At 42.8% G+C, this 18,547-nt stretch overlaps 1 protein-coding gene across 3 annotated transcripts in view; it reads right to left on the minus strand.

Annotated features, from left to right (window-relative positions):
• EPC1 (enhancer of polycomb homolog 1) overlaps positions 1-18,547 on the minus strand; it is a 72,367-nt gene that overhangs the window by 36,327 nt on the left and 17,493 nt on the right. For all 3 annotated transcript variants that reach the window (XM_063452623.1, XM_063452622.1, XM_063452621.1), the window contains one exon: positions 3,184-3,343. In XM_063452623.1, the coding sequence (XP_063308693.1) occupies positions 3,184-3,283 (100 nt within the window). In that variant the 5' untranslated portion in view covers positions 3,284-3,343. The remainder of the gene's footprint in view (positions 1-3,183; positions 3,344-18,547) is intronic.

The raw sequence follows: 18,547 nt of genomic DNA on the forward strand, positions 1-18,547 counted from the left end.
GTCTGTGGGGCGACAGAGCATGACGCGGCGGCCATCTTTGATCCCGCGTCTACCGAGACTCCAGGGACCATGTTCCCCCTCCTTTACCCTTGGCGGCCATCTTTAATCTTGCGTCTCGCGAGATTATGGGCGGCCGTTTTGCTACTCTCACCCACCACGATTTTGGCGCTCTAAAGTAACATATACCTGGGCTGTGAGTTGGCCTTGCTGCTCTCGTGGCTCACGATTCTCTAACACAGACGTTGGACCCCAGGGTCCCAAGTTCGAATCCAGGCAAAGGTAAGTATTCTAACTGGACTATTATTTACAGATTTGAGTCGTACTCATGTATAGTGGTTCGAGGTACTGGAACCTTTAAGGGATATCACCCCCCAAAAAATACCTTAACCCCTTAAGGACCAAACTTCTGGAATAAAAGGGAATTGTGACGTGTCAGACATGTCATGTGTCCTTAAGGGGTTAAAGGGATAGCACCCTCAAATTCCTTAAAGATACCATTCTTGGACCCTTAGAGGGAACTCCTTAAAAGGATACCACTCTGGAAATCCTTAAAGGGATATCACCCTTGAATACCTTAAAAGGGATAGCACCCTTGGACACGGAGTATCAAGATGGTACTGTATAAATACAGATCAGTGATGGGAGATTTGAAGGGATATCACCTGGATCAGGGTTCAGGAATCTACAGCAAGACTGTCTGGTAATGGATGCTCAAAGGGATGACCCCTATCACTTAAGACTACCTGTCAGAACACGACGGAACTTAGAGCTAGTGCTATATCCTATTATCCCTCAGAGGTCAGTCACTTTTGTCTCATTACTGCCATATTAGGCACTAGAGGGCTTATTTACCCTGTGCCTGCCTGGGGTGCTGCCCCTATTACCGTGCTGCTATTTGGAGGTCGCCCTCTGTGATCCTGGGTAAGGCCCAGTTATACAAATCCCAATATTGTAGTTTGCTCTGCTGGGACAATTTGACAACTCTAAGTGACAGATACAGAATACCCTGCCGGGGTTATTACACCTTACTGTCATTTATACAGACCCTGGCATTATTTACACTACAACAGATACCCTGCTGGGGTAGCCCATATCACACACCCTGCTGGGGTTGTTTTGATACTTTGAGACAATAAATTGCACACAATAAATTGCACACTACTACACCCTGCTGGGGTCTGCATGGTGCATTGCACATAATGAAACGGATTGTGCTCTCATCCAGTCTGTTTTATGTGGCCGCGACCCACGCTGGACGGGTACATACCCCGCGCACCTGAGGTGATCTCTGACTAGGTATAAGCCAATCTATTCTGCAAAAAAAGGGGACAGAGTCGCAAGCTTCAGCGCAGAATATCCCCCATGGCGGTGCATTCATTATTGATAGAGCCGTAGGACACTATCAGGCTGATGGCCAGCACTGATGGGTTCATACCCTGTGCAACCAGGGTGAGCCCCCTACAGCACTGCTGCTTCTACTCCTACCCCTCTCAAGAGCGAGCTCGAGGATTGAATATCCGAACTTCGGATCTGGGACCAGCACTTACAGGTTCAAACCCGGTGCCCTTGGGATGAGACCCCTACGATAGGAGAGTCACACTACTCAACCGAAGGAAGTCTTACGGCAACAGCCTCTACCTACAGCTGAAGGAATACCTCCATTGATAATGAATCATGATACGGTACGTTATGCCCTGTACCTATTCTGCGGCCTGCAGTTAAAGGCCCACGGGCCCGGCTATGCGTGCGCTGCACTAAAATGCCGAACAGAGGCGTGCGGTTCTCCTGCTACATTCATGGCAAACAATTCCTCACGGAGCCGTAGGGTACTCACATCTTCTATCCCAGGAGGGTCGGCTACCTGGGGACCTGGACCCGCTTTGGGGGTTTCTTGGCAGGTCAGCGGACGATCGCAGGCTGCCGGGGACCTCTTGGGAATCTGGGAACCCAGGGATGCGAAGACCCTACCCCTACATCTGGACATTCCCAGCCTGTCTGGTTCGGTCCTGCACCTTGATCCCTTATGTGAGGATGGAGACGGAACTGCAGCCCGTATCACTACCTGAGGATGCCCAAGGGACTAGGATCCTCTAGGATACCAACTACCCAATATCATACATCTCCAGCTTATGAGTTGTTGAGGTCGTTCTCCTTTCACTCTATGGGACTAAACAGTCAGACTTGGTCTTATATAATTTCCCGTTAGATGGTGTATACTTGGGCGCTCAACGGGAAAGACCTCCCCACAACGCCGAATACTGGGTCTCTCGGCACACCGTAGGACTCTTATTTAATTCTATACCTTTTTTCTCAGCGTTAAAAATGCAAAATACGAAGCCTCCTGTAATGTGGTAAAATTAAAGATTATGCTAGCTTTAGTGTACTAATAATCTTTTTTTTTTTTATAAATTCTTTATTTTTTCTGTGCATGAAATTAACAAGCATTTGTAATGTGCCACAACAGCACGCATATTGTATCCATCAAGTTTTACAAGTTGGCACTAAAGAACTGCACATTTTTAAACATATGTAGATTAATATCGTGAATATCTTAGATGTATTACATAGAGAGAACACAACAAAATAATTAAATAACTGCAAGCTTGAGCGTGTGGGTGGTTGGCTAGTTTCACTCAGCAGAGTGAAGCAGTATATGCCCCCAAGGTACTCAGGATGACACCGTTATCTATTCTTATTAAGGTATGTGGCCCTGCAATTTGTGAGAGGGAAGGCGTTTTATTTGACTTGGTATGTCGTGTTGCAATGTGGTTGTGTTGCGCTTGTTTGTGCATTGCTGGTAGGGTATTAACACCTATGTGAGCGCATTTTTGTGGATGCCAAGCGATCTTCAGGTACATAAGGTTACGATATAAAACAAAATTTGAAATAAACATGATACGAAATACACATAGGGATAGTCAAGATAGGTATACCTATGGGTCCCCAGGTAAACAATATGGTCATGCTTTTCTATCAATTATAATATAATATAAAATAATGTATCACATGTATCAAAGTGTAATGCCAAATTGCATTTTCTCCCGCATATTTTTTAATAATGTATCATTGACAACGTTTAAGACTAGTGTTACCAGCAGGTTATCACACAATGGGCGATAGTATCACAAGATCTCAAAAAGGATCCCTCACTAGCACCACAAAAAGGGAGTTAATGCTACTCACGCTGTATGTGAATGAGCTGCTTTGGCATCTTAAATTCCCCTGGGTACACAGATTCATAATAGGCAATGTTACTCTCTGCCTCTGGGACTGGAATAACCATATTATCCCGCTTCTCTCCATAGACCTGCAGTGCTGAAATTGCTCGTTGCAGATGATGTTCCTAGAAATAAAAAAAATAAAATAAATAAATAAATACTGGTTGAAATGTTTTGTAAAAGACCTCAAAACGTAGGGTTGCAAAAAAAAAAAACAACATGTAGGAACCTCGTGATAATGTTACTGGCATTGAGAAGGCACCAACAATATGGCAATTTAAAAAGTTACACTAATCACATCTTGAATTTACCCTTGCAATTGCTTTACAGATACCATTGACCTGAGAATCATCTGCAGGATACAAGTAGAATACTTTTTTCACCACTGAATGCCGCGGTAAATGGATAGAAAATAGATTACTACTACGATGCTGTTAAAATTAATTATTCACCCTCCAAACAGTGTATGATTGCTGACAGGGATACTTCAAACAAACAATAACAACTTTAGGTTAATGAAGCAGTTTTGATGTATAGATCATGCCCGTGCAGTCTCACTACTCAATTTTCTGCAATTTAGGAGAAAGCAGTTTATACAGTCCTAGCATACCACCCGTGGCTGTGACTCACACCGCTCTCATGAAGGAGGGAGGGTGTGGGGGTTAATTTTCAAAGCATAGTGTGTTTATTTCAGAAGTTCTTACCTCCTGCTCGGTTAATTGAAGTTTAATCACACACATGAGGCTAATGCAGACTACTAACTAGAGCAGGAGATACAAGATTCTAAATTAAAAAACAAAAACACACACTGTGAAATTAGGGAAGTTTAAAGGAACACGCCTTTGAGGGTTTAAAAGACAAGCTATTAACTTACATTTTAGCCCTTGTCATGCCAGTCTCCATCCTGCTGCACAGCAACCTTGGTGGAGATCTTTAAAATGTATGATTGTAGCCAATCCATAGGAAAACATTGGGAAGCTAGTGTGCATGGGCGGCAAAATGCTGCTCCAATCAGTTGGTCTCTAGGAGAGTCAATTAATCACAGGACAGAGTTTCACTGTCGGAGTGAAAGTGCCTCTAGCGTCTGTCTGGAAGACATAAGAGTCAGGTAGAGTTCTACTTACCCGAATCGGTCCCTCGAGGGCCCAACCATCGTCCTCCAGCGTGCCCTCTTCAATTCTCTGCAGCACTCGGGACTTACACTGTAGCTCCACTAAGAGTCTAAGAAAGTCAGGCAGAAGGATACAGAGCCAAAGTAGTCTTTGTCTCAGTATCTCTCTTGACTGGGTTGGAATTTCAGTGAAATTCAAACAATCTAAATAAGTATTTTATAAAGATTCTATAAGGTGGAGGGATGTTGACAGTGCTGCTTTAATTTTCATTTCACGTTCACTTTAACCTTGCAATGTAATAATTTTGCATTGATGTGTTAAAACTACAGGCTAAAGGTGTATAAGGAGGCGGTGAGTCACAACCTGGGACGGTGGCGCTAGGGCCAAATAAAGTTATTTAACTCCTAAATATCAGAGAAAAAAAAGCCTTAAGCTCCATCCTGTCAAGAGTAGTAGTGATAATGTAAAAACATTAGCTTTGTCAAGATAGCCTTAAGCTCCATCCTTTGTCAATAGTGGGAAATCTACATGAGCGAAAAATAGTCCCTACTTTATCTTATGCTTCAAAGAGAAGTAGATTTTTTTTTTTTTTTTTTTTTAAAAAGAACAGATTCTGAAAGCTGAAACAATAGGAGAAAAGCAAGTTTTTAATGTATACGGTTTTGTAAAAATACATTTTTAAAGGACCACTCTAGGCACCCAGACCACTTCAGCTTAATGAAGTGGTCTGGGTGCCAGGTCCAGCTAGGGTTAACCCATTTTTTTTTTTATAAACATAGCAGTTTCAGAGAAACTGCTATGTTTATGAATTGGTTAAGCCTCCCCCCAAATCCTCTAGTGGCTGTCTCATTGACAGCCGCTAGAGGCGCTTGCGTGATTCTCACTGTGAAAATCACAGTGAGAGCATGCAAGCGTCCATAGGAAAGCATTGTGCGCATTCAGCCGACGGGGCGGAGAGGAGGAGGAGAGCTCCCCGCCCAGCGCTGGAAAAAGGTAAGTTTTACCCCTTTTCCCCTTTCCAGAGCCGGACGGGAGGGGGACCCTGAGGGTGGGGGCACCCTCAGGGCACTCTAGTGCCAGGAAAACGAGTATGTTTTCCTGGCACTAGAGTGGTCCTTTAAGTTTCTGCAATATAAAACAGTCCGTTAGCTGGGTGTTCCAAAACATGCTCCTGACACAATAACTCCTTAACACAGTAAAGGAGTTTAAGCATGCGTGGGATAGGCATAAGGCTATCCTAACTATAAGATAAGGCCAGGGACTAATGAAAGTATTTAGAAAATTGGGCAGACTAGATGGGCCGAATGGTTCTTATCTGCCGTCACATTCTATGAATGGAATTGCCCTATGATCGTACACAGACTTGTCAATGACAACTCTGCGTGAGCTGCTCATAAGATTCAATCTCACAGCCAATCACTGAGAAAGTTTGTGATAAGATGATGTGTCTAAGGAGCAGAGTTATGCTGCAAGAAAGCTTCAAAATGTGTTTTTAATAAAACTAAAGATATCTAATTAATGAGGGGGAAGTAATTAAAACACCACTGAATGACTGGCTGAGATTGTCAAGGAGGCAAAGCCAGCACAAGCCAAACACAGCTCTGGCGAATCAGCATCTCATCATAGAAATGGATTGCATCAATGAAGCTCTATGAGGAAAGTTCAGTGTCTGCACGCAGAGGGAGGAGACACTGAATGTTTGGATGCATTTTAAGGCAACCATGACCCAGGAAGGATCTCTAACAGCCATCTAAGGAGTGGCCAGTAAAGTTATCCCTAGGATGTAATGTAAACACTGCATTTTCTCTGAAAAGACAGTTTACAGCAAAAAGCCTGAATGGTAATGATTCTACTCACCAGAACAAATTCAATAAGCTGTAGTTGTTCTGGTGACTATAGTGTCCCTTTAAAGGACACTAGGCATGTGCAAAACCTGCTCAAATCAACCCCATTTTTTACCATACTTAGATGTTCTCAAGTAATCTAATGCCCTGGGCAATCATTATCTCCTCATAGAGGTGCATTGGATCAGTGCATCTCTATGAGGAAAGTTCAGTGTCTGCATGCAGAGGGTGGAGACACTGAATGTCAATCACACTGTGTAGCACTGCCACAGGAAGCACCTATAGTAGCCATCTGGAGGTGCAGGGACTCACCAAAACTACATTAAGCTGCAGTTTGGTGACTGTAGTGTCCCTTTAAAATTGTTTACATTTAAAATGTTTCCAAAAGTTGTCTATTTAGATTGCAGCAGCCCTAAATGCCCTTAATTTCAGTACTAGGTTAAAGGTATGGTTAAAATAAAAATAAAGTGGTAGTAGTTCATAGGATAAACATCAATGAAGTAAATATTAAATGGCTGGATAGTTTGTTACCACCGAGCAGCCTATTTACAAAAGGTGCTTCTTTGAGGAGAGTTAAAATAACGTGGCATCTTAAGACACTGACCAACGGATAAGAGACATTAAATGTCTTCTAATTTTTTATTGAAAAGTTATAAAAAAAAAGTGTGGCACAGTTCGGTTTTAGGAGTCCTCAAGTTCAGTGTATTGGTAACATCAACTGTATGTATGATTATCATGATTTGATATGTATACTGTACGTATTAGAGACCCTGAGTCACCTTGTATACTCCAAATGGGATGTAACGAAAAAAGTAAGAATTATAAAAATACAATTTTTACTTCTATATTCTCAGACTTCACAGTGGAGCCCCATGATTAACACAGCTTCAAGGTATATGAAATCTTCTTAGGGTCCACTCATATTACGAGTGACAATGTCGCACTTACTGTAAATAATGGCGTAAATAATGGCACATGTAAGTACGGTAAATGCCATTTTATCCTTGTACTATAAGCATTTTCTTTACCTTGGCTTCTATTAAATTAACAAGGATTAAACATATAAAGGCTCCAGTGTATCATGTTGTAGCACAGGCCTTTTCAAGTAGAGAACATTTCTCTACCTGTGATCCACACTCCATCGCCATGCACTGAAAGTATAATTCACCCACAAGCATTTGTCTGACTGAGCTACCATGCACAGAGTAAACATTTCCTTACAACTGAGTGTTTGTGAATGTGTATGTATATAGTTTATTGTTATTTTTAAGTCGGTCTATATTAGGTCAGTCTGAATCCATGAATTTCAATGCCGAATAATAGTCGTATGTTTCAGTGTATTGACAAGTCAACTACTGCTTATCAAAAGATCTAGTCTGCACCGATTGCTCTCAGCCCACGAATAACCCTGTGTGCTTGTTGACCTAAGCCAGCCTGGTTCTTGGCTAGTTAAAGCGGCACTGTCATGCCGAACTTACCTTTCCTCAATCTCTTCCTCTTCTCCCCCTCTCTCAGGATCTGTTCTTCTTTTCTTCCTGTCTTCTTTAGTTTTCTTTAAAACCATAAGACAAAGTAGGGACTCTTTGTCTTATGGGATTCCTCCGCTTGACCAGCTCTGACCAGCGGAGGAGCAAAGTGTGCTTCATTTCCGCTGGTCAGAGCAATTTTCCCATGATCCCTAGCTTTCCTCCCTGTTCCCACAATGCTTCCTGTCAGTATTGCCGAACGTCCTGTCACTTAGACAGAACGCCGGCAAAACTGCCGAATTGCATCCTAACAGAATGAGAAGAGTTTCTCCATTGGTGTTAGGATGCAATTCGGTACTTTGTTCGTATCGGAATTTCATTCTAATGAATGAAACTCCGATCCTATTCATTGCTGTGGCTGCATCTTGCAGCCGCTTAGTAGATAACTCCCTAATTCCCACGGTATCAGGGAGCTATCTACTAAAAGGCTGAAAGACCTGAATTGGTCTTTCAGCCAAATGTACTAATACTAAGTAAAGATTACTTAGTATTAGTAAATTATATGCCCCTACTCGCTATACCGCGAGTAGGGGCATGTCTAGCAAGCAGTGAGCAGCCTGTGGCTGCTCACTGTAAAAAACAAAAAAAAAACTAATAAACACCCCCCCTCCCCTGCGCGGGGGTTAAAGATTGGGGGGGGGGGACCTACTGTCTTCCCTCCTGGCCCCCACCCCTGCGCGGTGGGTGGGGGCCCTAATAAAACAATAAGGGGGGGGACCTACTGTCCTCCCCCCCGGCCCCCACCCCTGCGCGGTGGGTGGGGGCCCTAATAAAACAATAAGGGGGGGACCTACTGTCCTCCCCCCCGGCCCCCACCCCTGAGCGGTGGGTGGGGGCCCTAATAAAACAATAAGGGGGGGGACCTACTGTCCTCCCCCCTGGCCCCCACCCATGCGCGGTGGGTGGGGGCCCTAATAAAACAATAAGGGGGGGGGACCTACTGTCCTCCCCCCCGGCCCCCACCCCTGAGCGGTGGGTGGGGGCCCTAATAAAACAATAAGGGGGGGACCTATTGTCCTTCCCCCCCTGGCCCCCACCCCTGCGCGGTGGGTGGGGGCCCTAATAAAACAATAAGGGGGGGACCTACTGTCCTCCCCCCCGGCCCCCACCCCTGAGCGGTGGGTGGGGGCCCTAATAAAACAATAAGGGGGGGGACCTACTGTCCTCCCCCTGGCCCCCACCCATGCGCGGTGGGTGGGGGCCCTAATAAAACAATAAGGGGGGGGGACCTACTGTCCTCCCCCCGGCCCCCACCCCTGAGCGGTGGGTGGGGGCCCTAATAAAACAATAAGGGGGGGACCTATTGTCCTTCCCCCCCTGGCCCCCACCCCTGCGCGGTGGGTGGGGGCCCTAATAAAAACAATAAGGGGGGGGGGGACCTACTGTTCTCCCCCCCGGCCCCCACCCCTGAGCGGTGGGTGGGGGCCCTAATAAAACAATAAGGGGGGGGACCTATTGTCCTCCCCCCCTGGCCCCCACCCCTGCGCGGTGGGTGGGGGCCCTAATAAAAACAATAAGGGGGGGGACCTACTGTCCTCCCCCCCGGCCCCCACCCCTGCGCGGTGGGTGGGGGCCCTAAATGAACCCCCCCCCCCCCATCAAGGTGACTAGGGGTCCCAAGCCCCTAGTCACCCCCCCACCCAAAACATTCTATCCCCTACCTACCCCCCTCACCCTAAAAATAGTGAGGGGGGAATAAAATAACTAACCTGTAAAAAAAATAAAAAAATAAACTTACCATTTGACGTCTTCTTTTTTCTAAATTCTTCTTACTTCAGCCCCCCAAAAGGCCAAATAAAAATCCATAAACCCGTCGCACTTTAAAAAAAAAAAAAAAAAACGAGCGCAAACAAAAATTAATCCATCTTCACCCATGGAGGGCACGCCGCGTACTGAGCTCCGCAGGGCGGGTCAAGGCTTATAAAGCCTTGCCCCGCCCTGCAATTAGGCTTAGAACACAATGATTGGTTGGTTTAAGCCAATCAGAGTGCTCTGTGTCATTTTACACAGCGTGGGAAAATTCCAAAGAACTTTCCCACGCTTGTAAAATGACACAGAGCACTGTGATTGGATGGATTGAAAACCATCCAATCACAGTGATCTGTCATTTTACACAGCGTGGGAAAGTTCTTTTGAATTTTCCCACGCTGTGTAAAATGACACAGAGCACTCTGATTGGCTTAAACCAACCAATCATTGTGTTCTAAGCCTAATTGCAGGGCGGGGCAAGGCTTTATAAGCCTTGACCCGCCCTGCGGAGCTCAGTACGCGGCGTGCCCTCCATGGGTGAAGATGGATTAATTTTTGTTTGCGCTCGTTTTTTTTTTTTTTTTTTTTAAAGTGCGACGGGTTTATGGATTTTTATTTGGCCTTTTGGGGGGCTGAAGTAAGAAGAATTTAGAAAAAAGAAGACGTCAAATGGTAAGTTTATTTTTTTTTTTTTTTTACAGGTTAGTTATTTTATTCCCCCCTCACTATTTTTAGGGTGAGGGGGGTAGGTAGGGGATAGAATGTTTTGGGTGGGGGGTGACTAGGGGCTTGGGACCCCTAGTCACCTTGATGGGGGGGGGTCATTTAGGGCCCCCACCCACCGCGCAAGGGTGGGGGCCAGGGGGGGAGGACAGTAGGTCCCCCCCCTTATTGTTTTATTAGGGCCCCCACCCACCGCGCAGGGGTGGGGGCCAGGGGGGGAGGACAGTAGGTCCCCCCCTTATTGTTTTATTAGGGCCCCCACCCACCACGCAGGGGTGGGGGCCAGGGGGGGAGGACAGTAGGTCCCCCCCCCCCTTATTGTTTTATTAGGGCCCCCACCCACCGCGCAGGGGTGGGGGCCGGGGGGGGAGGACAATAGGTCCCCCCCCTTATTGTTTTATTAGGGCCCCCACCCACCGCGCAGGGGTGGGGGCCAGGACAATAGGTCCCCCCCCCCTTTTTGTTTTATTAGGGCCCCCACCCACCGCTCAGGGGTGGGGGCCGGGGGGGGGGGAGGAAAGAAGGTCCCCCCCTTATTGTTTTATTAGGGCCCCCACCCACCGCGCAGGGGTGGGGGCCAGGGGGGAGGACAATAGGTCCCCCCCCCTTATTGTTTTATTAGGGCCCCCACCCACCGCTCAGGGGTGGGGACCGGGGGGGAGGACAGAAGGTCCCCCCCCCCTTATTGTTTTATTAGGGCCCCCACCCACCGCGCAGGGGTGGGGGCCGGGGGGGGGACAGTAGGTCCCCCCCTTATTACCATTTTTTTTTTTTTTTTTACAGTGAGCAGCCACAGGCTGCTCACTGTTTAGTGGACATGCCCCTACTCGCGGTATAGCGAGTAGGGGTATTGGGGAGATTTTAATCTCCCTTGTGCTATTAGAGTGAGGGGGGGACATGGGGGGGCTTATGAAGTGGTGGGGAGCTCTGCTCTCTGCCGCTTCTATAGTTACATATTACAAGGAGGGAGCTGCACGCCGGTAGCTCCCTCCTTGTAATAAACTGAACGAACAAACTAACACTGATACTCAGTGTTAGTTTGTTTGTCTGATGTTTCTATTCATTCATTCGTCTGTCTGATGAATGAATGAATAGATGAAATTCCCGTTCGCATGTCCAGGTGTTTCACTGGGCATGTGCGGGAATCTCACAGTCTGTGTAGTGTGGGCAGATGACGTGTCCCACAGGGACTTCACCTACCCACACAAAGATGGCGGCGCCCTGAATATAGATCGGGGCAGAAGATAAATAATTAAAAAAAGAGGTAATGTGGGGGGCTTAGGGGCATTTGGGGGTGACTAGGGGGTCGATTGGATGTAGTGGAGGCGGGAGGGGGGTTAAAAAAAAAACGGAATTCGGCATGACAGTGCCGCTTTAAAGACACTGCTGTAGGTGGATTTACATTTCAGGCAGTAAAATAAAATATAGCGTGAACACAAGTCTGTGCAGTGAAAACGTTTTGTGTGGATACAATGTATCAAATCGTTATTATAAATCGAGCTGCTATCACACTGAATGTGTAATTCTCCCCAAACACACAAATCCGTGAAATACAAAGTTTAAAACAGTGGAGCGCTTATGTGATAACCCAGTGTTATATTGTGCACACAAAAAAGTAGTATTCTAGCACTTAACTGGGATTTTTTCTAGTTTTATATTGGTGTCTTCTGTGCCTTTAAAACATAAAATTGCATATAGTGTAATAGTGTTATTTTTATGAGCACAGGAAAAAGGAAAAAATGGAAAAACTCACATATTCCAGAGCTAATGTAACCTAGCTCTGGTGTGGATTGCTTTTAGGTCCGTTCCTGGGCGACCTCCCCCTCTTTATTTCAGTGCTGGCGTAGATCCAATGTTACCTCTCAATAGAAACAGTATATAGTGAACGTCCACCAGACCTGGATTACAATTCTATTATAAGTGGAGATATACTCACAAATGTAGAGCCTGTATCCTGGCTCAGTAAATCAGCTTAGTGTAGTTTGGGACTACACACCCATCTGTATAGATGCCGGAGACTAAAATTCGGTAAAAAAGTATTATTTTATTTTCCAAGATAAAGATAAAACTAAATATAAAAATATAGATACCAAATCTATTAAAAAGTCTATTCAAATAAAGAAACGCGTTTCGCCGTTCAGTTCGGCTTCCTCAGTCTTCTAATTCTGACTTCCTGGGTCTCCGTTTTGAAATGCTTCCTCCTCTTGTTCTCCATCAGCTGTTTCTCGTTCCGTGGACCGCAAATACAGCGCGAAAAGAAGATTGAACGAGAAACAGCTGATGGAGAACAAGAGGAGGAAGCATTTAAAAACGGAGACCCAGGAAGTCAGAATTAGAAGACTGAGGAAGCCGAACTGAACGGTGAAACGCGTTTCTTTATTTGAATAGACTTTTTAATAGATTTGGTATCTATATTTTTATATTTAGTTTTATCTTTATCTTGGAAAATAAAATAAAACTTTTTTACCGAATTTGAGTCTCCGGCATCTATACAGATGGGTGTGTAGTCCCAAACTACACTAAGCTGATTTACTGAGCCAGGATACAGGCTCTACATTTGTGAGTATATCTCCACTTATAATAGAATTGTAATCCAGGTCTGGTGGACCTTCACTATATACTGTTTCTATTGAGAGGTAACATTGGATCTACGCCAGCACTGAAATAAAAAGAGGGGGAGGTCGCCCAGGAACGGACCTAAAAGCAATCCACACCAGAGCTAGGTAACATTAGCTCTGGAATATGTGAGTTTTTCCATTTTTTTTCCTTTTTCCTGTGCTCATAAAAATAACACTATTACACTATATGCAATTTTATGTTTTAAAGGCACAGAAGACACCAATATAAAACTAGAAAAAATCCCAGTTAAGTGCTAGAATACTACTTTTTTGTGTGCACAATATAACACTGGGTTATCACATAAGCGCTCCACTGTTTTAAACTTAGTAAAATAAAATACCTTTGCATGTTCAAAGTTTCTTACTAAAATGCTGTACATACGGACTCCAAGACCTGATTTTAAAAAAAAAAAGAGTGGTCATGGTGCTCATAGTAACCCTTTAATGTATACACTAAGGCTTATCGAGTCAGTTATTCAGGAGGTATTCTAATCTCTGTAGCCCAGCATGCACCAGGTTATGTTCAAAAACTGTTTTTGCAGTTCAACACATCTCCCTCCCCCAATATTTTGTCAATCTTTAATGCAGAGATTAAATTTCCAGCATTAACAATATGTATTCTATATATAGGTTTGTGCTCAGTGTTACTCCAAACTGTATGAACACTTCAATGATTTGAAGTGGTCAGAACGCCTGGAGTCACTGTATTTACAAAGCAAAAACCTGCGCACACAGATTAACAGCTTAGCTGACAGACCTCTGTCATAGGGGTGTCATCAGCCAACAGGGATCAGAGTTCCTGGCCGGCTAATGACAATTTTGTCCAACTTTTATTGCACAGAATGTCAGTCATTGGCTAAGTGATCAGTTGATTACAGTGGCTTACGCAGAAGCGCACTACTGGACCACCAATAAGCATAGGATCCAGGTAAGGGGGCAAGCTGTTGATAAACAGTTCTCTCTATTATCAGGGAACCAGGCCAGTGTACTGTTATTATGCTTGGAGTAAATCTAATGTGCGTGAAAGCAGCATGACAAATGGTGCTACGCCGTGGGCACCCAGAGAACTTATGTTTGTGCCCAATAAATAAAGATTGATCCAAAAAACTTGGGTATAGAGCGTGGCCATGATGGCACCCAAAAAAAAAAAAAAAAAACTACAGCAGGCTAACCTGACTTCAGGAAATTTGTTATGGACTTTATTTGTTCTTCTTAGTCTATTCACAGAGCCAGGCAAAACGTGTGCATTTTGTTTTGTCCACTTGCTATTATTTTACATAAAAATTATCAGCTTTTAACCTCATGCAAATTTCACATATTAATAAATAACTGTAGTCCCTAACTAAAGATGGATTTAAATCTACTTGAGCTTGGAGCTCAAGTTGTCATGGTGCCATAGAAATTGGATTTTTTTCCAGACTTTTGTTTTTAAATCATGGTCAGTGAAAATATCTTATCTGACCAGCTCGGAAATGGACTCTTTCTACTTGCTGCATTCTTACTCACAGGGAGGACCAAAAAGGAATAGGACTTTGCTTACTAGCACCTTTACTCTACCTGTATACAGCACAAAACAAGGGAAGCCCTGAAGCTGCACCTGCCACGGCAAGCCCACTCCCCAGACAGAGAATTTGGTATATGCTTGTATGTATATAGGAGACTGTGTGTCTACGTACAAAAATGTGAGTGCATCTGTAGGCATGGTTGGCTACTAATTGTGTTTTATGCATGAGTGAATGACGAGGAATAATTGTGAGTGTGGTTCATTAGGTATTTAGGAGAGTGGTATAAACAGTGTGTGGGAGTATAGCCAAGTCAGTCCGAGTGTTTATGTGCATGCATGTGAAAAAAAATTGACTGTTAAAGAGTCTAGGAAATTTTGCCAAGGCGAAACCAAACATGCAAGCTCTTTATAACCGTATTCTGGCACTTTAGTTGCAGTGGGTTAATGTGCAAATTACTGCAGTCAAAGAGCTAAATGATAACAGTCAAATGAACAGGAGCTCCCATTATATATATATATATATATATATATATATATATATATATATATATATATATATATATATATATATATATATTAAAAGTTTTATTTATAATTAAATAAGTTATAAACTTACCAGCTCCACGCACTGATTTCAATGCCCCAGTTAATGTCACAGTCTTCCTCTCAAGGTCCAAGGAAATTCTTCCCATAAAGAAGCATTTGATTGGACTATTCTCACCAATTAAGAGCACGTGTGTGCTCTGTTTATGAATATATAGCCACAATATTTCTGTATGAGCAGAAAACTCACATACAAACTGCTACCAATATGAAAACTAAATAAATAAAAAATAAATTAAAGGGGGGAGGGGAAGGATTGATGTGGTCATGGCATGGTAGTTGGAGTAATGTCAGACTACCCAGCAAAAGAACTAAAATGTAAAAAATAAAAAAATAAAAATAATTCTTATTTAGGAGATATAGGCCAACTTTAAAGAACAGTCAGGACTGGAAGTTTCGTTCTTTTCCATTACTCAGTCTAGTATAGCACATCTAATCGACCCTCTAACGTGCAACCTAAACAAATGAACACTTCTACAATTTGAAAGACAATGATCACAACTCTTGGGTAGTTTTAAGAAAATGTTTAATTATCGAAAAACGGAAATGACAGTATTTAAAAATTATGTATATAAAACATATTACACAACAAAAGAAAAAAATAAGAAAACACGGACTGCAATTTATTACTTAAAAAGGATAACACAGGGTTCTCCATTTTTACAGGGGCTGCCATCACCTTACAATAAATAAACAAAATTAAAAATACATTGTTTATATAAAAAGATATATCAAGGACTTCTATCAAGCGATGCTACACAACTCCAAAGAAAAAGCCTGGAGAAAACAAAAATGGAAGAAAGGCAGGAGTGGAAGTGAATAAATAATATATATACACACACACGTCTGAAATGAGGGCAGGAAGAAAATAAAATTGCTGTAACTAAAAAGGTTCAAGAATGTTCAAGGTGTGTTCCACAAAGTATTAATAAATATTATTAATATATCTGTGTTAAACAGGCTAAACCAATGAAACCATGAAAAATAAAATTGCAGGATTTTATAATATTGATATATCATTTGAAAACCCTGATCATTACAAATATATTTTTAAGCTAGTTATTCTGAAAATATTAAGACCAATTCATTTTTAGTCTAATTTTATTGCAGGTAGACTTTATTTTACTTTTTTCTTTAACTTTCAAGAATGATAGCAAGCCTTACAAGTAGTGCATCCAACACAAAGTGGGCACAAATGAGCATACAATATAAATGAGGTAGTGCTGTAATTTTTGAATATGTTCTCTATGGATAGTCAACCCATAAAGAATTGACCCTTAAACGGTCAGCCAGTGGCCAATAGAGAAATCTGGATAATGCTTTCAGAGCCCAAAAGATATCAAGTAAGGAGTTATATCACCTTTTTTATACAGCCCTAGTCACAGTCACACGTATGTGTTCCTGTATGTGTATAAGTGTATAACTTTCCTAGCCACATCTAATGTTTACATTTCCTTAATTGCCCATTCTGTTTAATTTAGAACGTCTTCTTGGTGAATAGCCTATCAGACCCTGCAGGAGCCTCCTTTGTGTGAATATATGCAATTTTCAGATCAGGAGATAAAACTTCTAAAGTAAGTTAACATTTGACTGAAAATTAAACTCATGTGTGTTCCACTGTTATTTCAGCTCTCATTAAGTGCCCGTGTAAATATTATAAACCTCTTCTAAAGGATTGAAAGGGTTTCCTTCTGGTGCCTATTTAAAGAAATAGTTAATATTAAAGGGACACTCCAGGCACCCAGACCACTTCTGCCCCATTGGAGTGGTCTCGGTGCCAACTCCCACTACTCTTAACCCCGCAAGTGTAATTTATTGCAGTTTTTTTATAAACTGCAATAATTACCTTGCAGGGTTAACTCCACCTCTAGAGGCTGTCTACTAGACAGCCACTAGAGGGCACTAGAGGAAACCTGTGCTAGAGCGTCGCTGGAAGTCCTCACGCTGTGTGAGGACCTCCAGCATCGCTCATTTCCCCATAGGAAAGCACTGAAATGCATTTTCAATGCTTTCCTATGGGGAGCGCTAATGCGCGGCATTGCCGCGCATGCGCATTAGTTCTCTGACACAGTCAGAAGGAGGAGCGGCGCGAGAAGCAGCGACGAGGGACATAGTCGCTGCCTCAGGTAAGTTACTGAAGGGGTTTTCACCCCTTCAGCAACCGGGGATTGGGGGGTGGGAGGGAGAGGGAACCTGCAGTGCCAGGAAAACAGATTGTTTTCCTGCCACTTGAGTTTCCCTTTAAGAGTGAATATATTCTAAGGAAGATTCCAAAATATGCAATTTTGTGCATTTCTAGACAACTAGTACAGCTTAAGACAAATAAAGCAAAATAGATTTATTTTTTTCAGATTGCCTCCATGAATTACGGTTTTAAAGTTTAACATTTACAGAATTTTTATGTGGGGAATATAATGTTAATAGCAGTCATCCAATCCAGAAGTATATATTCATAGACAGACTCCACATTTCATTTCAACAAGCACATTTTCACACTTTATGAAATGTTTATATCACAAAGCTCTGCCAGATTGTGTGTGTGTGCGCGCCACTTTAAAGAGCACAGGATTTGAATTATGGCAACTTACATTGGACCCTTTCTACAGCGATTACCCATACTCGGGTAGACATTTGCTGGATTTTGGAGAAGTCAAGTTACAGAGGACACAGACACAACAAGAGGACAGTCTTAAATTAGAGGAGCAAAGGTTTAAAAAATGATATCCGGAAGTATTACTTTACTGAGAGGGTAGTGGATGCATGGAATAAGCCTTCCAGCTGAAGTGGTAGAGGTTAACACAATAAAGGAGTTAAGGCATGCGTGGGGTAGGCATCCTAGCTATAAGTTAAGGCCAGGGACTAATGAAAGTATTTAAAAAATTGAGCAGACTAGATGGACTGAACGGTTCTTATTTGCCGTCACAAATAAGACACATCAATTTCAGTAATTAGATTTGCAATTCACACCGATTTATTGGGCTAATGTCACTTTTGGAACAAAATATAAGTCCCTAATCTGCACTTTGCTCCCACCATAGCAGACCATTTTCAAAAATGAGACAACATAGGCTATCGACCTTGGTTGTTCCATCATACATCTCTGCCAAATCTAGCACGTTGTTTTTCACATACATCTAAAGACTACCATGTGAATTTCACAGACATTTGGTGCCATATTATTGCAAACATTCATAATTTGGTTTTCTGCTGCAACTCTTGGAAAACAACCAATTGTAGCTAAATTCAAACTTACCGTAAATACCATTACCATCATTGGTAATGAGAAACTTTAATACAGAACCTTTTATAAAAATAAAAAAAATAAAAATACAGTGCCAAGTCTACTTTAAATCAAGTTCGTCACTACAACATAGCTGGAAGAGCTAATTAGATTGCAGTAATTTAACTTTGCTATTATGCAATGAAGGATAGTAAAATTCATCATGCATAAAGCTTTAATTAAATGGCTCAGGAAATAAAGCTTATTGATTTAGTTTGTCCGCCTTTAGGATAATTGACCGGTTCTGAAATGAAAAGCTTACTCACCAAATGTATTTTTGCAGATTGCCAAATCTAACAAAAATCACTGCATTTACTGAAAGGAAACCACTAGCATTTATCATAAATATATATATCCATCCATCCGTCTC

Source organism: Pelobates fuscus, chromosome 4 (assembly GCF_036172605.1).
Source record: "Pelobates fuscus isolate aPelFus1 chromosome 4, aPelFus1.pri, whole genome shotgun sequence".
NCBI lineage: Eukaryota > Metazoa > Chordata > Amphibia > Anura > Pelobatidae > Pelobates > Pelobates fuscus.